The following is a 25093-nucleotide window of genomic DNA, read 5'->3' on the forward strand; positions in this document are numbered from 1 at the left end:
ATTTCATGCTCATATTCTGTACTTTTATTAAAAGTTGTAGAACTCTCCGCATTCGTTTAATCACCTCGTTTAAGTTTTGTGTATTGGTGCAAATTTGTGTTGCTTTCTCCGGGGCTTCGCTAGCATAGAACTTTCTTTTACAATATTGATTGATGTGTTTTTAAAAAAATAATAACTTTAAAATTAATTAAATGTATGCGATGTGGACGTGTGTGTGTGTTTGTGAGGGGTGTTGTGTATTAGGTGTGTGTGTGTTTTACATAAAATATACTAAAATTAAGTGTTAAAGCAAGGTAGCTGCCGCTTGATCGGAAATTAAAAAGCATAAATGTACAAGTTTCTTATGGGGAACACTAAAATATTAATTAGGCATTAAGTAAATTACGGGGTACGTTTTAAAAAATAAATTACAGTTTTCCTTTGCCTTTCCGCTAGCTGCATCGGTTCGATTAGAGTACAGAGAAGGAGATTCCTTTTTTTTTTAGAAGAATGGACCGAATAATGAACAAATCCACGAACTTTGCGCGTAATAATTTATATTTATGTAATATTATTAATCGATTCATATGCTAAATACGTAGTTAATGTGTATTGTATTATATGTAGAAGTTTTAATGTAATGCATATTTTCACAAGTGTTTTTCTCATTACTTTTCTTTACTTTCTTTTGAGTTTAAGGACACGTGGCCGCAGCCGCCTTCGTTAATTTTTGCTTAGGTTTTGCTTGCTCATTTTGCATAATTTATAGTTTTTTTTATTTTGATTTTTAATACAAATAAATGTAACTAAATTTAACTAATTCTCGGCGTGATCTCTTTGCCAACGACTTGTTGGACAAGTTCTTTGTGGTCATCTCTCAGTTTTGTGCTACAAACAGAAACGGTTAACAGAAGGAGTGCGGAACTCGAAAAAACCTGGCGTTTCTACGATCTCAAAATGGAAAACATTCTATAAACAATTGCGTTAGACAGGCTGCCCCGCTAAAGAGGCTCCCGCGCTCATATGTATGCGTATTCTATAACATAAAGATACAGACGTGGGTGGTGGTCACGAACCCAGAAGATAAATGTTACAATGGAGTCCGAACCAAGGAGTTAACTAATAAATAGCTACAGTTACAAGTTACAGTGTACACATAACACATAATATTGTGGTAGTTGGTAGTTAAAGGTAGTAGTAGGTAGGCTACGCAGCTGCTCTTCCTCCTCTCCTCTCGATTTTCCGTAGTCCGTTCGGTTGGTTATTAATTAATGTTGTATGTCGGAAGCTGGCGCAACTCACTAACATTGCTTGATTGTGTTGGGTTCCTTCTTCGCTTAGGCTTACAAAACTTACTCCATAAATTATATATGTAAATAAATTGTTGTAAAGTAGTTATATATATATTCATGTATGTATATAATCGTACGAAAAATTGTTGCGTTCAGTGTCGTCGGTGTCGTCATATGTCAGTTTCAGCTTTGGATCTGGCGCATGGCGCATTTCTGGCAGGGATTGGCTCTGCCCCTGGCTTCGTTGATGACAACAGCTGGTCACAATGAACAATCCACTTTAGTTCTTCCCTATCGCACTGGCGTCCGTACCGCGGTGTCTCCTCACGCCGTGGCATTGTTCAGCAGCTGCAGCTTAACCTTGAGCTCTGCGAATGTGGGTCTCTTGGCGGGATTGAGGTCCCAGGCCTGGCGCATCATTTCGTAGATCTCCGGTGGACAGCCTTCCGGCGCTTCCATTTTGTAGCCCACCTCCACGTGTTTTACCACATCGGCTAATGGCTGGAATGGACAATAAGTAGTTAGTTAATTATCTGATATAGTCTCAGATTGGCACTCACAATTCTGGGATAAGGCACGCGTCCAAAGGAGTAGATTTCCCATAGCAGTATGCCAAAGCTCCACATGTCGGATTTGTTGGAAAAGCGCTAAAGTGGAGAGAAGATAATAGACATTAGTTGACATGCAACAGTTGGGCGCTCAGTCACTTGAACTCACCCCATTTTTAAGAGCCTCGGGAGCCGTCCATTTGATGGGCAGCTTGCCAACGTCTAGATTGTAGCATTCCTCGCGTGCCAAACCGAAATCCGATACCTTGGCCACACAGTCCTCCGAGATGAGAACATTGCGGGCAGCCAGATCGCGATGCACAACCTTTTTGGCTTCCAGATACTCCATTCCAGAGGCAGTGTCGCTATTTAAGAACAATGGTTAATAATGATTTACAAGAGGATCTCTCTAAAAACCACTTACTAGGCAAAAATGATTTGATCCTTTTTGGTTATGTGCTGTCGTCCGCGCGATCGCAGGTAATCAACCAGTGATCCCTTGCTCATGTATTCCGTAACCAGATACAAATGCTTGCTGGTGAAGACCAGGCCGATGAACTTGACCAAGTTGTCATGTTCCAAAGTGCTGAAAAGTAAGTTTTAGGTTAAGAAAGAGCGATGAACTGATAGATCTAGGTAATAACTCACGTCATGACCGAGGCCTCGGCCAGAAACTTTTGCACGGCACCCTCATCCTTCAGCATCTTGACGGCCACCTTCTCGTTGCGTAATATGCCCAGCATCACGTCCCCGAACTCGCCCTTGCCAATGCTCTCGCGCAGCTGCAGCTCCGCCTCCGGGATCACCCAGCCCTTGTCTACGAAATCTTTGGAGTTAATGCAGAACTCTTGTTTGCCCAGCTTGGGCAAGCACTTGATCAGCTGAGTGCACAGCCCATCCGCATCCGCCTCGTAGTGCTAAGGGGATTATATAGATTTAGTAAGGTATCTAGGTCATTATATTTGCATGACTTACCGCCACCAGCTGCCCCAAATTCTCAAAGTACTCCTCATCATCGATGGTCAGCTTGTTCTCCAGGTACTTGACCCGGTAGTGCTCCACCTTGGACTGGAAGCAAACGCAGAGCGTGTAGTCGCCGGGGAAGTTGGTGGACTCGCGCACCAGGAACAATCCATCCTCGCGGGGCTGCAGCAGGTGCTCCGCCTCGTCCCGCGTTATGCTGCCATGGAACCAGCTAGGGAAAGGAAAAACATTAAGGATTAGAAGGATATATGGGGTAAACTACTTCTAAACTTACGGCATGGCATTTAGCTTGACCTCGCACCTGGAGCGACCCTGCTGCGGTGCCATCGCTGTGGGCGAGAGGGATGCATGGTTCATGGCCGAGGTGGAGCCACTGGACCACGCGCCGCTGCTCGCATTTACCCCGCTGGCCGCGGAGCAGCCCCCATTGATGTCGAAGCTGTGCAGCGAGGTGGACATGCCGGCCGATCCGCTGCCACTTATGCCGCCGCCAACGCCACCGACCACCACCGCCGGGTTCGGTTGGGAGGACACCTGTGCCGGTTGGGTGGCTGTGTGCAGCAGCATATTGCTGCCGTGCTGGCTTCCACTCAGCGCCAGACTCTTTGGCGGCAGGGCTCGCTCGTTGGCGCCGTGCAAGGCCATTTGGGCCGCATTCAGCGAGGAGGACATCAGACCCGCTCCGCCGGACGCACAATTGGCCAGCAGCTGGAGATGCTGCTGCTGTTGCTGCTGGGCAACGGCGGCCACTGCGGCGGCAGTGCCACCGGCAACCGACTGCGATACCGTCGCCTGCTGAACGGATTGGATTGGATTGGGGGCGGGCGCAAACGTGGACAGTATGCTGTGGGAGGCCTGTTGCTGTTGCAGTTGGCTCGTCGTCTGTTGTTGCTGTTGCTGCTGCGTCTGGCTGGGGGATTTGGGCGAATGATTGCTGGCGCTGCTGATTAAATTATGACTATTAAGCGCATGCGATGACAAATGCAATGCGCCGGCCGCGCCCGCCTGGCTGGGATGCTGCACAAAAAAATAAAAGGAGGGCAATGTCAGTAGAGCAATTTAATAAATGGGAATACTCGGTACACATACCACATTGTTGTCGCGATGGTGGTGATGGTGCGGCGGTATGCTGGGCGGCACAATATGCGGCTGCGACTGGCTGAGCTGCTGCTGGTGGAGCAGTACCGCCCCAACCGCTGTGGGGCCACTGGCACCCGCTACTGATCCTGATCCCGCTCCCAAAACCGCATTTGGCTGGGGGGCAGGACGCTTGTTGTGCCGCAAAGGGGCGGTGGGCGGCATCTGGTGGCCGGTGGTCTGCAGGAACCATGGATCGCCGGCTGTGCTGCCCGTCGCCGCTGCTGAGGCCACCGTCACCGAGGGCTGCGAGAATCCGCGATGGTGTCCAACGACCGTGGTTTGTCCGTTCTGCGTGGCGGTCGCGTGGCTGTTCATAACCGTGCCGGTGGTGGTTGCCGTCTGCTTCCTCAGCGGTCCCTGCTTGATCTCAACGGTGATCAGATCACCCTCGCCGGACGCCTTCCTCGAGAGGGGTTGCTTTTCCTTGTCCTTATCGTTCTCGATCTCCTCCTGCTTGGGTTTCTGGTTCTTCTCCCTGTCTACGGCTTCCTCGTCTGCAAAAAAACCAAAATGAATTCAAACATTACTCTGTTTCTTATCACTCGATGATGTTATTTGCTGATATAATGAGGCCAAAAGCATCTAATCTTATCACACCTGCGCACAACACATATTGACAATGTTATCTTCGTTAATTATATTATTTATTACCATGGCAATCAGCTGGTCAAATATGTAACTTATTTTATGGACCCATACACAATTATGCAATCGATCGGATAGAGTGATAATAATTACATTTTTCACACAATTTAGTATTATAATTCCAAATTACGATCGAAATTTTTCTTACTTAGAATTACATTACATTAGAATTATCAAGTTCTAATATCTGACAATTATATCTATAGAATTTGTATTTTAGTGCTAACAAGTTTTAATATCTGACGATTATATTATATCTATAGAATTTTATTTCATGTTTCCATTGGAATAATGATCTAATGGATGATCTCACAATATTATCTTATCTATTGAAATGGCATAGAATATTCCACACGCATTCCCCATTAAACTTGGAAAGATTGCAATATACAACCTCCCACTTTTGATACATGATTCCCCGATATAGATATATATATATCATATATGAATTCATAGATCGAGCTGTATTTTCCGCATAGCCCAACCAGCTATCGTGATCGGTTGGAGGCCAAACGCACGTTTATTTAATCAGTCAGTCAAGTCAGTTAAGTCTGTTTGCAAATAGCTGCGATTGCATAAGCGAGACTTTGGATGCGCAATGATAATTGTTGGTCAACACACTCGACACTCAAAACCCGACTCAGTGACTCAAATGGACACAAATGGCATGTTAATCGGATCGGGTGAACCGAGCGAATCCACTCGCCAAATGTAAAACATTTGCATGTGACGGGCATAATTAAATCGGGTTTATTGCGCACTTTTAGGGTTCGGGCTACTGTTTCCCTGGACATGATTTTGGATTCGGGATGAGTCAGTTTTATACCGCTTTATAACTTCCCATAAATCTTTACACACAAAAAATAGAAAATTGATTTTGTAGAATAAAGAATTGTTAAAGAAAGTAATTTTTTTTTGGAATTTTAAGCAAGTGTCATATGGCCATAATAATGTTAATTGACTTTTTCACGATCTAAAAAAAAGGTTTAAATAAATTCTTCTTATACATATAGTAAGGTATATTTTTATCTTGTTCTCTAAAATTTGTTTGAAGTGTTTTGGCCAATCCCCAAAATGCTACATGTTCTACCAACCTTTTTCCCCAACCTTTTACCCTGCTGAATTTGCGTTACTTGTAATTGCGCTGTTTTAGGCAGTGAAGCCTCTTCCAGGGGCTTAATTTCTTAATTTTATGCAAATTTCATTAGCGAATCTCGCTCGCTTGGCGGAAACGCGTTTTGCATATTAAATTCTCATTCTGGGACGTGAATATATCGTGGGAGTGAGTGAAGTCGAGGCGTGGGCATTGTTTAAATAGCGACAGAATGTCAGGTGAGGATTGGGAGGAGGAAGATGAGGCACGCGCAGGTCAGTTTACCGCTCTCGAAAACCCCAAGACCTTGCCCGTAAATTATTTGAAGTCACATCCGCCATTCGCAACGACCTGAAGTTTTGGTTATCGCACTAAATTGGTTTACCATGACTGTTCGAATGCTCGAATCCGTTCGGGAATTGCAGTCGGTAATACAGTCACAGTCATTGCTATTCGTCAGCGGTTTCCTGTTCACCGGAGTCGGAGCTTTGAAGTCACACCCGCAGACAATAGTCTTTATATTTGTGTACTCGCCGCTTATTGTTTCAATTGTTCGACCAAAATGTGAAATTTAGTGCTGATCCGTGGAAGATAAATCGAACCTGAACTTTGCTGAAGCTTGCACAAAATGATATATCGTTTTCCAACCCACCAAAAGTTGAATATTCTAATAACAATGCTGAACACTTGACAACTATCAATTCAAATTGTGCTTTTAAAAATATTTGTTTTTATTTGTAGACCATAAACAATTTTAGGATTCAGCTGAACAAATTACTTTTTAATGGCTTTTCAAAAGCAAAGATTTTAAACCATAACATTTAAATCGTCAATCTTTTCCATGAATATTTAAAAATAGTTTTTATTTATTTGTTTTCTTCGCAGTTGTACGATAATTGTGTTTTTCTCTTGTTTTTTGAGCCCGATTAAAGTACGAGGACTTCCGTTGCTCCAGTCTTGACCTTGACTTCAAAAGAATCATGTATTATTGGAACTGAGCCATTCTTATCCCACGCAACTCAACTCCCAAGAGAGTGAGTCACAGGAAGAAGAAATATAATTGTAAAAGATCTGTAAACCGAAGATTTTATACACTTTTTTCGGAATACTTCCTTTTAAAATGATTTTTTAAACTAGAAAAATGGTTTTTTAAGATTAATATGAAAAGCTTATATAGAAGTTAGCGAATTGCATACAAAACTTTTCAAAACTGTTTATGTAGACTTTGAAAAGTCGGTAGTCTCTACTTTCCTGCTTTACCAAATCCACAATACCCCCACTTCCAGGGTGTAAACACAAAGTACTGATTGTAAAGTGCCGCTTATAATCTTATGTAAAGCCAAAGCCCACTCGAGCTGTCATCGCTGGGAGTGACTCGACTCCGAGGAGCCTTTGATTAGTCAACGCCGGTGACAGGCCAATTACTAGATATATGTACATAAGTATTCCCCCGCACCTGTCGATTTAACATCTACAACTTTGCATGTGCGTGCTAGGTAAAATCTTCTAGGTATCGACAGGTGTTGCCACACACACACACCTGTGGCTTTGGCAAGATAAATACCAAGTGTAAATAATGAACAAAAAAACATTGCCGTACTTGCAAAACCCCAAACAAAATCACCACAAATAATTAATAAGTTGGCGAAGAGCTGTAGAAGCGAAACGAACATAAACTACCTTTGGAATTCGTAAACAAAAAGGTAAATAAAAGAAGGGAGGTGGAAACACGCTCACCAAATATAAATCAACAAAACACACAAATGAACAAAAAACAATGCCTGACGGATGAACATGAAAATGGAGATTTGTGTATTTTGCTGAAATATTCCAAATATAATAATCATTAAAAAATGCACAAAGTTAAATTTAACGACAGCGATCTGCCGGACATGAGTGCAAAAAGCGCTTCCAAAGGTTTGAAAGGCATACAATAAAATTGAATGATTCATTGGCCATTGGCAGCAGTTCAACGCACACATATCGTGCGGGTACGTATACTTTTGCAATGCACTGTGCACTGGTTGTGGGTGTTGAGCAAAAGTCAAATGAAATGCGCAGTAATCCGACTGACTCGATGAGGTAATACTAATTAGCCAAAGCAACGCTAATGCACTGCGGAAAATTTGACAAAAAATGGGATATATCCCATATATATATATATATATATGCTTCAAAAACCATTTTAACATCTTTCAATAACCAACCTAAATATATACAACTTACCCCTACCTACTAAGAATCAACCATTATCCAAAAGCTACAGTTCTCAAAATGGTTGTTGTCTGTTCTTAATATGGTAAATTGATTCTTAAAAATGTTTATATTTCATTTTCTAATTTCTTGTTAATTTCTAAATCTAGCAAGTAAATTTTAAAAGGACTAAGGGGTAAACCTTAAGACCACAAAATTTTCCTACGTGATCTACAGATCCATTAGCTCCACTGCATTCCCTAGCACTCTAATGAAATTATTCTCTTTACACTAATTCCGCTTTTAAGACCTAAAGACTCTCGTTTGGGACTAGTAGTTAATGCCCAACTATTTCATTTAATCCCCCCGAACAACCAAGTTAGCTAATGAAAGCTCTGTCTGCCACCAGTTCAAGTTCTGGTTGGGCTGACAACCCGACGATTCCACCCTTGGGCTTCAAGACTCAAGAAGAACTCGTGTGTTAGAGGGAGCTTGGGGAAAAGAAAACAGTTCAACACCTATAGAGCTAACAAGCACATATGTGAGAATCTTTTGTAGAGCTTCCTTATTGTTTGAGTTAGTGCAGAACACACACACACTCCTCAAAAATAACAAGGAAAAAGAAAACTTGGAAACCGGAGATGTAAGTACACTGTATGAAAATCAGTAAGAAATAATCTAACATCATGGAAATAACCATATATTATGATGAAGTCCTCAAAATTCATTTTAACATTTGTCATATTATATTGTAGCATGTCATGTCAACTAAAACAGTTTTCACTTTTCTTTTTACCCAGTTTACTTTTCCGAATAAAAATACCTCATAAAGAAAATATAGTACATGAATTCCAAGGTGCGATGTTTCTCCACCTGTGCCTTGCCAATTTCTGTGAATAATGGCACTACCCCATGGCGCGGTCTTATAATAAACAAATACCTATATATATAGAGCAACCATGGCGGTGGAAGGGGACCAAGTTTCCGACATTCTCACACTATTTTTTGCATTTTTGTTCAGGGGGAAACGGTGGGGTACTGAAACGACAGGTAAATACACACTGCCAGACAATCATTCCTGCACAAAGTCAGTCAACAGTTGCCGGTGGTTCCTGGGCCATTGTGTTTTTCGCCTACAGTTGGAAAGTGCAGGCCGAAAGAAAGGTAACCTTAGTCAGTCAGTCAGTCAGTCGCTGGGTTTCGTGGGCCCAAAAGGTAGGGAAAATATGGGTGGAAAAAGCCATGAATGGAACGCGAGGCGCTCATGAATGGCGTGTGATGGTTGCTTTTCGCCGGTGCTCGGAAATTTGCATATCGCATGCGAGGCGATGAGCAGCAGGAAAACCGCAAGCAGGAAGAAGGAAGACTACACCTGTGAAGAAAAAAAACAACACAGAAACACAGGTACATGGATCTGCTAATTACACGGTTAGCTGCCTCATGTGGTTGACCCTGAGCGGGGAGTTGGAGGTGGTGGCCCATTCTGCGGCTATATGGCCCTTCTCCTTCTACAAAAACTTGGAGCAGCCGCAACTGGACACCAGTTATTGCCCAACGGTTAGACCATAATAATCCAATACCCCAGCCCAATGTCAGCGAGCGGAAAGAGAATTTGGACGCTTGGAGGGGCTTGAAACACAATCTGCGTAATGCTTGCAACACCATAGGCAACAATTGGGAGCAGGGCTAAGTTGGTGACATGAATTTGTAGGGTTTACAAAGAACTTGTTTCTAAAAGTTATCTAAGTTCTTTAAACTGAAACAAAGTTCTTGAGTGCCTTAAAATAATAATGATAACTTGAAAGGCCCGGCAGTTTATTTTGCAACATAATTTGTTTAGGAAATTTCCGTTTAAGAAGAAATATACGGTCAAAGATTCTTTTAATTTTATAAAAAATGGTTCAGTAAATTTACTTAATTTGAAAATAATTTTTTTGTAGAGTAGATTACTCTTTTAAGTTTTAGAAAAAAGTGCTATTAACTTTATATTATACATAGGGAAATCTTTTTTATACTTTTTAGATAATTTATTTTTCATTATGTTTTAGATTCTTTTTTTTTTTTGATTTCAAATATCTAGTTGTGTACTAACCGAACCACTCCTCTGAGTTGGCGATGGGCGGCAGAGAGCGGGAAGTCTGCTGTCCGTTTTTCTTTGTCCGCTCCCGGGAATTTCCCGAGGATCTTTGGTCTTTGGTCTGTTGAAGTTCGGATTTGGTTTTGGCCGCCTGGAACTTTCGATGTGCGCACCGCAGAAAGTTCAGCAGACGGGCGTCGATGGGCGGGGAGGATTCGTTTTTGGCAGATGAAGGAGAGGGTGTAGTGGTGGGCGTACTCCTTCCAGGATTTGGTGCATACTTGTCGCAGAAGTAGAACTCCCGCCGCCGAGGAGGAGCATAGGCGGCACTCAGGCTGCTGCACAGGAGGATGGGCTTGCGACGAGCTCGGGAGATCACCTGACCACCAGTGTGGGTGGCGTGGGTGTTTGCCTCCTTGTGGGTCACACTGCTGGCGCTGCGCGATAATCCCGATCCCAATCCCAATCCCGATCCCGAGATTGTTCCCGCCGCAGATGACTCCCTGCTCTGCTTGCACCAGTAAATGTCCTTGCTGCCAAAGTAGTAGCGTCGCCTCGTGTCCTGACCGGGTCCCAATCCCAATCCCGATCCTCGATGACTCCGACCCACCGATCGATTTGATCGCTTGCTGGCACTGGAGACCGTCTGACTGCCACTGCTTGTCTGGGAATTATCACTCTCGTTGTTCGAATTGGCTGGAGATGAGGATGCCGACGCGGATGCCGATTTCAGTACGTGATCCGAGGAGGACGATCCTGCTGCACCTGCTCCGCTGGCAGGAGACGAGGGCATGAGGTACGAGTTGGACTGGATGAAGACGCCATCGCAGGTTATCTTAATTGTTGTCACCATGTTCCCGCATTGCGTTCACTTTGGGTGGTAGTTCACCTTTGGATTGGTTTATTATATTGCTTTAACCTAAGATATGATCTTGATGGCGCAATAACCCTGATTTAACTTTTAGAATTCTAGAACCACACCATTTGAAATATGAACATTGAAAGCACAGAATTTATTTTCTAGTTTTTAATCTGATCGTGATATCCTAATATTCCTGGTTTAACTTTTATAAGAGTAAACTGTTTCTAGAATTTGATTTTGATTAGATCGCTGAGAAGCAATATCCCTGGCTTAACTTTTATAAGAGTGGAACTTCTCTTAATTCTTAAAAGAAAGGAAACATGATATGTACCCATCTAAGAAATCCCCTAGAATTTTTTTCCACGTACTTTCCAATTACCATCTATATAATTTCCAATTTCAATATCTATTTTTTTCTGAGTGAAAATATAAGGTAGTTCTAATGGCATTGTTGGTGCACAGTAGCAAACCAAGTTCAATCAGAATAAAAAATCCCCATCGTAGAACTGAAATCGAGGCTAATGCCCAGTCTGTCCTGCACAAAAGCCGGCAAATTGTTTTCGTTGGTAATAATACTAATTAAGGTTCTGTAAGCGCTTCGATTTGGTATCGGACAGCATCGAGATGGCCACAATGGACATGGACAACTGGGCGGAATCAATAGTGAAGCGACGACCGGGGCAAATAATGGCTAGCAAAAAAGCGCAAATGGAAAATTTCTAAAGAGAAAATTCAAACTAAAAAAAAACACAGCGAAATGGGATAAAAGCCAGGCCTGGATAGATATAGAAAAACAAAGAAAAAACAGAGGTAGCTTTACAGAAATTGACTTCATTGCGAGAAAATCATGGTACTCCACTAAATAATAACAACTCTTTGGCATCTATAGGTATGTTATTTTAACTCATACTTTTTTCTTCTTTTTTTTTGGCATTCCTTGGCAAGTCAATTCGCCACATTAACGGTTTGTCAGCGGCTTACTGAAATTGTCGACAATGGCTTTGAGTGCTCCACAAACTGCTAAAAACGCTGGTTGGGCCAAAATCAGTTGCCATTCCATGTTGCCTTATTTCTCTGGGTTGGGAAAACACGAACCAGTCGACTGACTGACTGCCTGAATTGAATTGGAATTTACTGGAGCTCTGGCTACATATTGTGCAAATAATTTGGGCGTGGGAACCTTGCAGTCGACGTCGACAGAGGAGCGGGCAGAGAGAGCTATTGTCTATCCCTAGACAGGTGGCCAAATGTTGGGAAAGTCAGTGGAGGGAAGAAGATATACGGGGCCGGATAATGGGATATAGTTGTAAGCAAGATGGGGCTGCTAATTACTCGGAAAATTTATGGGTTTAGGTGTAAAAGAGAAGGAGATCGTTTATAAGAAGGGTTTTATTTCATGGTTTCTATAGTTAGGAGCTTTTTAACTTCGATAGATACTTTAGTTATTAAAAAAACATTTAATAAATTTTAAAAAAGACGGTGGGTCGATGATAATAACTCGACAAAATGTTCGCTTTAGGGGTTGTAAGAAAAATATGTCTTTTACAAGAAGGGTCTCATTTTTTAGTTTGATAAGTAAAGATCTTCTGATTTTGAAATGGGTACTTTAGCTATAAAAACACATTTACATTTTTTTTAATTCAATAAGATCAGTAAGATCTTTTATATCTCTTATTTGCGATCCCGACCACTTTTTCTGCATCTTCACTTTCTTCGGCTGGCTGAGAACTTTCCTGAGCAAATGTCAACCCACAATTAACTATGCAAATGAGCCCAGAATTGGGCACGTGGAAAGTGAGTGCTTATCATGACCCACAAAGGAACCGGGGCCAAATGAAATTCTACGCACGAAAAGTGTTGGGAAAAGCGTTCGGTTGGCTAATGAAGAAGCGCACCCAAAAAGACATGAAAAAACACAAAAACTAATTAAATAAAACAATAACAGAATTATGTATGACACAACGAGTTTCTGTCGCTGCTGCTGACGAAATGCAAAATAAAAAGGCAAGAGCCCAAAGCCACAAAAAGTCGAATCAAAATAAAGGCCAAAAATCTAAGCCGTCGAGTGAAACAAACTGGGCAATAAGCAAAGTGAAAAGCTTTAAAACAATGGGCCTGGTTTTTGTGGAGCTGGTCGAAATGCGTAAGTTAGCTTCTCCGGATATCCTCGGAACGCTCGGGTTTCACAGCTCCGTTTGTATAGGATCGTATCGAATCGGTTTTATATAGCCGACGGCTGCAGTACCTGTTGCATATATCATTTTGGCAAGCAGTTAGTGAAAGTTTCTCAATATACTAACTAAAAACAAAAAACCCGAATGGCAAGCAATTTACGTTGAGACCAACCAAGAGCATTTAGCATTCGCCATTGTTTCTGACCATTCCGGGGGCCTTAATTAATAACTGAAGTTTTACAATTATTTTAACGTGCCAGGCACGCATTAAAAGAAAATGAAGAGAGTCAGTAGTCAGTCCAAGAGTTGCGGAATGAAAAATGAAATGCGCCATTGGCCATTGGAGGGTTAAGAGCAGGGGAACAAGGGGGTCTGCTTAGAGGGTTAAGCTCGTCTTCACTTGTGTGCAGTGAATGGCAAATTGAATAAGTGGATGGAAAACACATAAAAGCCGTGTACAGAGCCAAGAAAAATACATAAAAAATTGTTTCACGCGTCTGCAGTTGAAATTGTAGTATTTTTTTTTGTGTTTTGTCCACTTTCACTCGGTCCAGCCAGCTTGGAGAGCCCAGAGATTTCGACTCGAATTCGCTCAGGATGACGTTTTGGCGGATTAGTTTCCCATTCAGAGAGCATTGGCGAAAACTAGTTACAGTTTAAGGCCCCGGTTTTTGTAGTTTTTTTTTTTTTTGGCCGATTAGAGCGGTGCGATGACTAATGCGCTGGAAAATTGAAAATGCCTCGACACGCCATCTCAGCCTACAATGTTTTTTTTTTTTGTATCTATCTTTTTTTCCGGTTTTTATTTTGTCAAAGTCGAAAATGTCTGCACGTCGCCAAAATTAGCGTGCAAATCGATTGCGCAGAGGGTTTAGGCCGAGTGATTCATGCAATTTTGGTATCAGCTGCGGTCCATGGTAGTTGCATCTGGGATGTCTGGGATCTCGGGGATCTCTGGGATTAAAATGTGCAGTTAGAGAGCGAGAAGAATGAAAGAATAGCGAAGAAATTGCAGTAATGGAGCTGGGGGAATTCAATTCGCGGCGACCTGAGAAAACAATTAGCACTCTGTGATTGAAGTTGGCCCGGGGAAAACTATCCATCAAGGGGTGGGGAGGATTGAAGAGGAGTTAACATGCTGCCAAGGCACTTTCATTCGAGACTTTCAAACAATCAAATATGCAGCGAGGTGATCGTCTTCATCAGTTGCACACGAAAAAAAAGTTACACGAATTGGCGAAAAAGTTAAGTTTAAATTGAATTGCTAAATACTAACATTTTAGAAAGGTAGTTAATGAAATTCCAATTAATATAAAACTTTAAATCTTTCAGTTACTTTATTTCGCTTAATTCTTAATTGGTATTTATGAAATACATAACCCTAATATATTGTATTTATTATTACTAGCTAATTAATCTTCGATTTAATCCCATTTTAACCACCTTAAACAATCTTTGAGTTTCGTCTGTGCCTGCCTTGAGCAACATTGAATTAACCACGGCCACATTCAAACACTGATTGCTACTAATGTCCGATACATCTGACCAAAAGCCATAATTAAGCGCACATTCCCAGCTTGGGAAACAAATCAAAAGCCAAGCACACAAAGGTCATTGCGCCACCAGATACAAAATCTCAAAATAAACATATATTTTAAAGATATACAACGATCAAATCAAATCCATCAAAAATAAAGTCAAAGGGAGCTCATTTCAATCCCCCTTTTTTTTGTATTTCACTTTCTTTGCACTTTGTTAATAATTTTGGCATAAATCACTTCCTTGAGGCGCTACCCCCCCGAATGCCGAAAAAATACAAACAAAAATTATTCGCGCTTGTATAATTAATTATTACAATGTGGCGATATCAGCAATACGAATTCGCGCCGTTACATCACGATCATTCACGGTCTGCCTTTTGTGTTGCACTCAACGAATTGGATTATCAAAAGGCCACTTTGCATACCCTCATCATAATTTATTGTTATTATATATTGCAAAAAGCCAATTGCAATCGATTGAATTTTTGTTGGCTAATTCGCACACACGCGATGATGAGCTGCGCATGCGTGGCGAGCGATTTTTGTTATATATTTTTTTTTCAAATTTAAACGCGACCGCGCGCTTTGCCTGCAAGTTTTCAACTGAAAACCGCTGCACGAAGTTGCCGCCGAGACTGAGTCACGATATATATAAAAAAAAAACAAAAAACCCCTGAGAGAGAAAGAGCTCTTGCCAAGCTTTGATTTTCTTCGTGTTTGTGAGCCGGCTTCTTCTCTTTATCGGCCAACTGAAATAGCATGCGATAAAAACCAGTCGCTCGCATGCGATCGCCCACCTGCTGCACTTTTGGCCACCATTGCAATAATTTTGCCTTTTCAAAGCCCCTGCTCCAGTGTAAATAAAATCAAAACATGTGTTGCCCAATTCATTAGGCCAATTTTGGCGCTTCAAGTTTGTGCTGCGGTCTCGCTTTTGGCCAAAAGTAAGTCACACTGCGGTCGCCAATTTTTACACCGAAAATTTAATTACGATTAATACTATTTATTTAAGATAATAACAGCGATAATAAGCAATTAAAATAATTATTCGGTATTTAATTTAATAGATTTAATGGGGGCTAGTACTCAAAACATTTTTTTGAGGTCCGAAAACTTAGTATTAAAAAGGAAAAGGTTTACAATTGTGTTTTTATTATTATTCAAATATTTTTTTTGGTTACTAATATATTATTATCAAAATATGTAGTAGATTTTGGATAGGTTATTCAGTTTTTTTTATAAACGGATTAAAAAACATCTTTGTAGAAGAGGGTTTCTAATAAATTTGTTAAAAATTTATAGTTTGAAATATATCATGGATAAAATTTTTAAATATATTGGATGAAACTTATTTATAAGATTCTTAGAAATACCAAAAATATTGTATTATTTGTTTTAAAAATACCGCTTTGGCTCAATGTTATACATTTTTCATAATCCGACATGGAAATAAAATCCTTTAACCCAATTTCGTATTGTCCAATCGGACAGTATTGTTTATAAATATATACCCAAAAAACACCTGCCAGTTTTCTTACTAATTTCAGATATTATCTGCAGTGCAGTTTGTGACATCGGAGACTCGAGCCCAATGCGATCGCAGTTTGAAAGACACACATCCAGTAACATTGGAGCTATAGCTTTGTGGCTTGGATCGATTTCCTTTCTGTTTCGTTTATTTGGTCTAATTGCCGCCGCTGGCCATGTTAATTAATTCCCCCATTATTGGTTCACCAGATACCCCTCCCTCCCCCTACTCTCTCTATTTTTTCCACGACTTGTATGGCAAATAGTTTTCCTTTTGCATGTTTACTTTTCGTCTCCGTTTCCAGGCAATTTGTTGCCGCTATCGAATCAGTTGGTTGCAAAAATGTAGACATCAAAATGTTTATTGTTTCTTTCGCATTCGGGCGTTTGCAGTTGCAGTTGCACAGTTCGTGATTTTCCTTGATTTTTCTCTTTTACATTTTTTCTGCATATTTGCAGAGCAATTAGCATCAAAGTGAAGTCGGAACTGTGCCTAGAGAAAACCAGCAGGAGCTCCTCTGACGTCACCGGTTCTCCCAGCAAATTTGCAAGTAGATCAAAGCGAGGGATATGTGCTAAAAATACTTACAAAAGCAGCATAAGCAAACAAAAACCGGGAGAAAGAAGCTCAAATATGCAAAGAAACTGTGCGGCGGTGCAAATAAAAAAACGAGAGCAGTAATAACTTAAGGAATGTCAAACATATAAATGTATACCAACGGTTCCAGATAAAGTAAATATTTCTCCCGATAAAACTTGCTCCCTATTTCCTCTGTTTTTCATAAGATTTAATGGTTGCCAGAATTTTTAAAGTATGGTAAGATCAGGGAAAAACAATTTGATAAAAAAGTATTAAAATAAAAGGGACTTATTTTTTATTTTTAAGTATTTGTGTGTTTCAGATATTTTCTCACATAATTCCGAAGATTTAGAAGTTAGATAAGCTGTTTTGGCAGTTGTTCAATAAGTCAAAAATATATATAGTGCGATCTATAAGCGCATTTTATATATTTTGGTATAAACACTGCTGAATACCTTCTTTTCAGAGAGGATATATGCAACTTTTTATACCTATATGCATGTATAAAAAATGATTGTAGTTGGTAATCCCTCAATTTCACCTGCCCACCCCTAGAAATAATATTTTATTGCCAATCGGACTAATTAAAATTGCAAATTCCAATTAGCATTCCAATCGGTCCGAAGTACAGTGGTCATGCAAAGGCGCAATTAGCGCAAGTGAAAATGGTAGATACAGATACAGTACGTAGTAAGCGCAATAAAGGGAATATTGAATACAGTGGGCGCCAAAAGTTAGTCACACTCCGAATGCGAAAAGTTCACGCAACACTGACCTCACACGCACATACTAGCGTACTCACTCACACACACACAGCTACAGCTGGAGTATAACGCCCACGCATGTTGCAATATACAAACAAACAAGCCTAAAAACGGGATACAGAGAGGGGGTGGTTGGGAGGTGGGGGGTTGGAAGGCTGGGGAGCTTTGTGGCGCCTACGTGTGACGTCAGCCAACGAACATTTTTGCCGACGACGCAGAAACTGACCGAAAGACAACAACAAAAACAACAACAACACAGGGAGCATTACTATACGAACGGAAATCCATAACAAAACTACGATGCGCCACGCTTCGGTTATTGCCTTTAATTACTACTGTGGTTGTTGTTGGTTTTGTTGTACGCATCGGTCATTCATGGCCCGATTGCTGGCTATATATGTATCTTTATAGATATGTGTATATGTTATTCAAAAAACCTCCACAACAACACAACGAATTTCGCGCCGCAAAGTTGTAAAACGTGTTTCTGTTTTCGCTTTGATTCGAACCAAAATGCGTAGTATTTTGTGATTTTTTTATTATGATTTTTTTGTTTGTGATTTTGCTTTCGTTTTGGAGCCCAACTAGTTGACCTCAGACAACAGTGTTAAAATACAAATATAAAGAAGCTGCAGATAGTTGACCCAAAAATAGGCAGTGCGCACTGGGGTAGGGGGAACTTTTGATGGTTTTTTAAAAACATCAAACTAAAGTTTAAAATTCCTAACATTAAATACATTTTTATTCTTATATTATCCCAAATAATTTTATATAATTTTATTTTTCCTTTGCTCACTGTATCTAGTGGGTACTGTACGCCTTTAAGTGTGTTTATTTTTGTTTTTGCCAATTTCATCGCATCATCATAATGAAGGGGCAAAGTTTTATGCAATATTTGTTTATCATTGTTGGCTTGGAATTGTGCAAAAGTTACATATTTGCAGAGTGTTTCGGTACTTTTTTGTTTGTCGAGTTGCGTTATCCTTTTCTCGCAAGCTTTCGTCACTTTCACACCCACACCCACACACGCTACCCCCCACACACACACACAGACAAGGACAAGTGTATTAAGGAAGCAGACAGCGCGACGCTGCAAAAAAAGGGCGTTGGGCGGAGTCCTTAAAACGGGCTCAAAAACAAGTAGCCCCAAAAAAAACAGGGGAATACTAAAAACCATATGGCTTACCCGATTTTCGATGGTGTTTTTTTTTTCCTTCTGGATTGGATTTCAGCTATAGTTGTTGTTGTTAGTTGGTCTGTTTTGCTTTGTTTTTATTGTTGTTGTTGTGGCTCCGCCTCGTTAACATTCCAATCCGACGCTGCTGCGCTGCCGACGTCGCGTCGCGTCGCTGCTCACTGCGCTGCCCGTGGTGGCGCTTCAAGCCATCAGCCAGATGCACATTTCATTTGAATTATCACGCATATATAATAAGGTGTTTCTGCATATATATATATTTATAAACATTTGCACCACCTTTACAAACCGATCCGATTTGATTTCGGGAATATAAATACACACAGACACTTGCACGGGCACTCTCACGCACACACGCACACACACCTGGCTGCTGCTGCTGGTTTTGTGGAATTTTCGATTCTATTCTCCTTGTTTTCGGCCCTTCTCCGCTGATGCTGATGCATATCCGCACTCGCATCCGCCTTAGTTTATCCCACGCATGTCACTCGAATATAATTCGATTGCTCAAACAGTTCGCAGCACGGGCGATATTAATTTAAACAAAAAATTCACACGAGAGCAGAGCGGCCATCTTGCGTCAGTGTTGTTCAACCTTTTTTTGGATGGTCTGCAGTGTGACCAGTCGGGGGTAGTGCAGGAATGGCCCAAATGAAATTGTAGCTATTTTCTAGCTTTATTCAAATTTCGAACAAGGGGGGATTTTAACGAATAAGTAAAGTTTGGGTTTAATCTCTGCTCCAATACTTTAGTTCCCATATTATTGATATTTAAATATTTTAGGGCTGCAGTCACCATCACTTATAATTGACAAATAGGTAGGTTCGTACTTATATATTTATCCGCCGGTTTGCCATATTGTCGAATATATACGTTTTTTATAGAACACCTGATAAACAGCTGATTAAAGTAGTACCAAGATTAATTTAGTTCAAGGAATAGCCCCAATATTTGCCAGAATCTACAGTGGTCACCCTGTTCCACACGTGCAATATTTCCGAAATATGCGCAATCTGAAGCTGAAATATTGCAAGGAGCTGGATGCAGTGGCTCATCCCCGCCAGCTGCTCCTGCAGCCGGAACTGAACGGCGACACCGCGGACACAGCCTTCGTGGTGGCCGACGACAAGATATTCGCCGTTCAGGAGTCTGGAAATGTGCGATCAAAAGTCATTGCCGATTTGCCGGACATTGTGGCTGTGGAGTTCCTGCAGCTGGACAATGCGATCTGCGTGGCCAGTGGGGCAGGCGAAGTGCTCCTGGTTGATCCCCAGACGGGTGCCACCAAGGGCGAGGGAACCTACTGCGATGTGGGCATCGAGTGCATGTCGTGGTCGCCCAATCAGGAAGTAGTGGCCTTTGTCACTCGCACCCACAATGTGGTGCTGATGACCAGCACATTTGACGTGATCGCAGAGGAGCCACTGGACGCAGAGCTGGCGCCGGATCAGCAGTTTGTCAACGTGGGCTGGGGAAAGAAGGAGACGCAGTTCCACGGAACTGAAGGAAAGCAGGCCGCTAGGCAGACGGGAGGTGATTCCACAGACAACCAGGACAGCGAGGAGCTTAATCAGGTTTGATTAACCTCTGAAATTGTTCTAGAACAATACGTAAACTTTCCCAATTCTCCACAGGATGTAAACATTTCCTGGCGCGGCGATGGAGCCTTTTTTGTTGTGTCTTATGTGGCTGCCCAGCTGGGTCGCACTTTTAAGGTATACGACTGCGAGGGAAAACTCCATCACACAGCCGAAAAGAGTGCCAATCTTAAGGAGGTGGTGGCCTGGCGACCAGCAGGCAATTGGATTGCAGTGCCTCAGCATTTCCCCAACAAGTCCACCATTGCTCTCTTCGAGAAGAATGGCTTAAGGCATCGCGAGCTAGTGCTTCCCTTCGATATTCAGGAGGAACCGGTGGTGCAGTTGTGTTGGAGCGAGGATTCCGACATACTGGCCATTAGGACAACGACCAAGGATGAGCAGCGTGTATATCTGTATACTATAGGCAACTATCACTGGTACCTCAAACAGGTGTTGATTTTTGACCAAGTGGATCCTATGGCACTGCTCCACTGGGACACGCGTATAGGAGTCGAACACACTCTGCACATTCTCAAGGAAAGCGGAAAAAGGTTGATCTACAGCTGGGCCTTTGCCGTGGATCGTTACGAGCGTAGTGGTGTCGTGGGCGTCATCGATGGCAAGCGGCTGCTGCTCACAGATTTCGCCAGGGCCGTAGTGCCACCTCCCATGTGTCAGAAATTTCTTCAACTGGACAACTACATCAACGCCTTTACCTGGTTCGAGACCAGCTTGTGTGTGTACACCTGCGATCGTCGTATGTACTCCTACGAACCAATGCAACAGTTGGGCGGACACGAACCACAGTCCAGCCTTCTTATGCCGGATGCAGAGCTTTCCCGTTTGACACTAGCCAATCTCACCTACTTTTCGTGTGATTACCTACTGGCCACGCACAGCTCAGGAGGATCCACACGCCTTCTACTGCTGAACAAAGAGGCCGACGAGGATGAGGTCAACGAGCAAGGCGAGCCTTGCTACCGGGTCCAGAGTTCCCTGCGGATCAATGGGTTGGTCAACGCCGTAACTATTGGAGCCAACGCCATGGATCAGTTTTACGTGCAAACAGTGAATAATGGTCATACCTACGAGGTGTCCCTTAAGTCTGACAACACACTCAAGGTGGAGCGAACTCATGTGCAGTTGTCCCAGCCGGCTGACCAGATCGAGTGGTTCACCATCATTAGCGACTCCACAGGTATTTAAAACTCCAATCGTGTTTATCATCAATGAAACTGGTAATAGATTTCTAATATATAACGGGTTCTTCCTTAGGTGGTCTCATCACCCTTCGCAATCAGCAACTCCTCCATATGGACGGCCATCGCATTGCTGAGGACGTCACTTCCTTCTGCGTGGTGGGCAACTATCTGGCTTACACCCAGCTGAACGCGATGCACTTCGTTCGCCTCAAGGATCGTCGCCAGGTGGCAAGCAGGAACATCGAACGCGGGGGCAAGCTGGTGACGGCAGTGGCCAGTGAGGCCCGTGTCGTGCTGCAGCTTCCGCGCGGCAACCTGGAGGCCATTTGCCCGCGTGTACTCGTCCTGGAGTTGGTGGGCGCTCTGCTCGGAAGGAAGCAATACCAGGCGGCCATGCAGATGCTGCGCAAGCAACGCATCAACCTTAACATCATCTGCGACCACAATGTGGAGCAGTTCGTGGCTAATGTCGACGTCTTCCTGCGCGAGATCAAGCAAAGTCAGTGGCTCTGCCTGTTCCTTAGTGAGTTGCAAAACGAAGATTTCGCCAAGGGCATGTACTCGAGCAACTATGAGGCAGGCAAGCAGACTTATCCCTCGGACTATAGAGTGGAGCAAAAGGTGGAGTACGTGTGCCGACTGCTGGGACAGCGCATGGATCAGGCCACTCGTCCGGAGGATGTGGAGCGCTTCCGGCTGCCTGTTATCACTGCCTATGTGAAGTTGGGCCGCTTGGAACAGGCTCTCCAGTTGATTTGGCGGGAGAAGCAGGCAGATGCGACTCTGGCAGATCAGCTGCTGAAATATCTTCTATATTTGGTGGACGTCAACGATCTGTATAACGTCGCCCTGGGCACCTACGACTTTGGACTCGTACTGTTCGTGGCCCAAAAGTCGCAGAAGGATCCCAAGGAGTTCCTACCCTATCTTAACGAACTGAAGACTTTGCCCACGGAATATCGCAAGTTCCGGATCGATGATCATCTTAAAAAGTACGCCTCGGCCTTGACACATCTTGCTGCTTGTGGAGAGGAGCATTACGAGGAGGCACTGGAGTTTATCAAGAAGCATAACCTGTACACAGCTGGCTTGGCCTGCTATCGGGATCACCTTGAGTTTCACAAGAGCATCTGCGTGGCCTATGCAGATCATCTTAGAGCCAATGCCAAGCTGGATAACGCCAGTCTCATGTATGAGCGTGGCGGTCAGTTGCAACAGGCATTGCGCAGCGCCAAGCACACTCTCGACTGGCAACGTGTACTGGTGCTGACCAAAAAACTGGGTGAACCTCTGGATCAGGTGGCCCAGTCGTTGGTTGGACCGCTGCAACAGCAGGGCCGCCACATGGAGGCTTATGAGCTGGTAAAGGAGCACGGCGGGGATCGTGAGCGGCAGTTGGAAGTACTGCTGGATGGTCATCTCTACAGTAGAGCCATTTACGAGGCAGGCCTGGAAGAGGGTGATGCCCTGGGTGAGTCTATCGTATGATTAATTTGATTCAAATATTAACTACTTTTCTTTTTGCAGAGAAAATCGCTCCCGCCTTGCTGGCCTATGCTGCTCAATTGCAAAACTCCCTGCACGCCGATCTGCAGCTCTTCCTGGACTACAAGCAGCGCTTGTTGGACATCCGCCAGCGACAGGCCAAATACGGCGAGGGGGATAACGATGCGGATGTGGATCTGGAAGAGGTGGACCTGCTGTCGGACACCACCAGCCTGCACTCCTCGCGATACAGCGGCACCTCACGAGGCACCGGGTAATCCAAGGGATGCTTCACTGCACCAGGCCAGAGTTTCACTTTTCCACTGTGTTCCTCCTTTCCAGCAAGACATTCCGCTCAAGCAAAAACCGACGCAAGCACGAACGCAAGCTGCTCAGCCTGAAGCCGGGCAACCCCTTCGAAGACATCGCGCTCATCGATGCGCTGCACAACCACGTCACGAAGATAGCCCAGCATCAGCTGTCTGTGCGTGATACATGCAAAGCGTTGCTACAGCTCGCCAGCGCGGCGGATGCGGATCCCCTGGCGGCGGCACTGCAGCGTGAATTCAAGACTCTGCTGCAGGCGGTGGAGGCGGCGCTGGACGAGATCTGGACGCCTGAGCTAGTGGGCAGTGGATCGATGGCGCAGCACCTCACGGGACCCAACGTTGACTATCTAGCGCTGCAGAAGGAGCAGCGATATGCTTTGATAAGTGGGTGTTACATGCTAATTTGATTTAATTTTCTTGGAATCGTTCCACTTTTACTTTCAAATTGGCTTGGCTTTACTCATTTTATTATTTCAATATTAATAGTAACCCTGCAGAGTTTAAACATCTTTCATATTTTTTTTATTTACTATACATTAATCAAATTCCTGTAGACTTGAAATCTCTCGCTTTTCGACTTGATTTACTTTAATTTGAATATTTTATTTTTCAGGTCCTCTGAAGCGCTTCAAGCCGCAACTGAATCTGATGGACTGGCAGCACGAGATCCTCCAGTAAGTCATCATCGGATGGATCATTGGATTTGCGTGCAGCTCTCATCCTCCTCCGATCTGTAATCGCCTCATCCATCCATCTGTTTACTTTCACTGCTCTGGAAATAAATGTAGCATTGAAATGCAAATTGAATGTATCGAGATTAAACAAAACGGAGCGCAGTGGGTAGATCAGTGCCAGTCCAGTGTCTGACAGCTGGTAAAAGTGGGCGGTTCATCTACCCAATTCGTGTTTGATTTAAAGCTATCACTTGTATTAGGGGGCGTCGGCTTTTACTTATCATTTACACTGAGCTACGCCCTTTATATTCGTATTTCATGAAGGAAAACATATTTCCTGATAACTTCCTGTTGCCGTTGCAGTCAAGCGATTTGTTTGCCAAAGAAAAACCGTAGACGGTTGAAACCGGTTTCAACTGTCCGGGATTTGTTGTGGGCGCCCATTGTTGCCAGGTAGATGTGATGAGAACATTGGGTCCAAATCGTTCTTAGTTAAGATTAATGCCTTGATGTTTAAATTGGAATATTTATAGTTTACTCTAATTTTAAACATTAATCATGACTAATTTATATTTTTAAGAAGTGGTCGTCATTCATGGTAACGCGATTTGTTAAAAAATCACTGGCCATCAAAACATTTTTCCAATATTTTAGAATGCCAATTTGGATTGGATGGGTCTTATTATACCCGTTACTCGTAGAGTAAAAAAGTATACTAGATTCGTCGGAAAGTATGTAACAGGCAGAAGGAAGCGTTTCCGACCCCATAAAGTATATATATTCTTGATCAGGATCACTAGCCGAGTCGATCTAGCCATGTCCGTCTGTCTGTCCGGATGAACGCTGAGATCTCGGAAACTATGAGAGCTAGGCTATTGAGATTTGGCGTGCAGATTCCTGAGCTTCTTACGCAGCGCAAGTTTGTTTCAGTACAGTGCCACGCCCACTCTAACGCCCACAAACCGCCCAAAACTGTGGCTCCTACAGTTTTGATGCTAGAATAAAAATTTTAACTGAAATGTAATGTTCTCATAAATACCTATCGATTGGTCCAAAAAATTTGCCACGCCCACTCTAACGCCCACAGCGCCTAAATCTGTCTACCGCCCACATAACCATATATTGAAATCGCACTTCTCTGTTAAGGCGCTGTTAACGAAAGTCTCTACTGGACATGCGCAGCATGGCTGCAACTGAGTATGGTGAGTTTCTCTTTATTCACCATTCGT

General features: G+C 43.0%; 2 protein-coding genes across 3 annotated transcripts; one reads left to right on the forward strand and one right to left on the reverse strand.

Annotated features, from left to right (window-relative positions):
* Position 1: 1 nt before the first annotated feature.
* On the reverse strand, positions 2 to 19195 carry Csk (C-terminal Src kinase). Of its 2 annotated transcripts, none has more exons than XM_065866002.2 (9): positions 18586 to 19195; positions 3893 to 4437; positions 3078 to 3820; positions 2795 to 3014; positions 2468 to 2736; positions 2244 to 2405; positions 1989 to 2184; positions 1832 to 1918; positions 2 to 1772 (listed from the first exon to the last, which is right to left on the reverse strand). In XM_065866002.2, exons 2-9 carry the CDS (start codon positions 4256 to 4258, stop codon positions 1596 to 1598), a joined length of 2220 nt encoding a protein of 739 aa, XP_065722074.2. In that variant the 5' UTR covers positions 4259 to 4437; positions 18586 to 19195; the 3' UTR covers positions 2 to 1595. The 2 variants fall into 2 exon arrangements, with proteins under 2 accessions (XP_065722074.2, XP_036674157.3); XM_036818262.3 differs by lacking the exon at positions 18586 to 19195 and adding an exon at positions 9967 to 10849.
* Positions 19196 to 19552: 357 nt separating this feature from the next.
* Elp1 (elongator complex protein 1) lies at positions 19553 to 23992 on the forward strand. Its single transcript, XM_065866001.2, has 6 exons — positions 19553 to 20168; positions 20229 to 21372; positions 21450 to 22847; positions 22904 to 23135; positions 23204 to 23574; positions 23804 to 23992. Exons 1-6 carry the CDS (start codon positions 19599 to 19601, stop codon positions 23866 to 23868), a joined length of 3780 nt encoding a protein of 1259 aa, XP_065722073.2. The 5' UTR covers positions 19553 to 19598; the 3' UTR covers positions 23869 to 23992.
* Positions 23993 to 25093: the final 1101 nt, after the last annotated feature.

Source organism: Drosophila suzukii, chromosome 3 (genome assembly GCF_043229965.1).
Source record: "Drosophila suzukii chromosome 3, CBGP_Dsuzu_IsoJpt1.0, whole genome shotgun sequence".
Classification (NCBI taxonomy): Eukaryota; Metazoa; Arthropoda; class Insecta; order Diptera; family Drosophilidae; genus Drosophila; species Drosophila suzukii.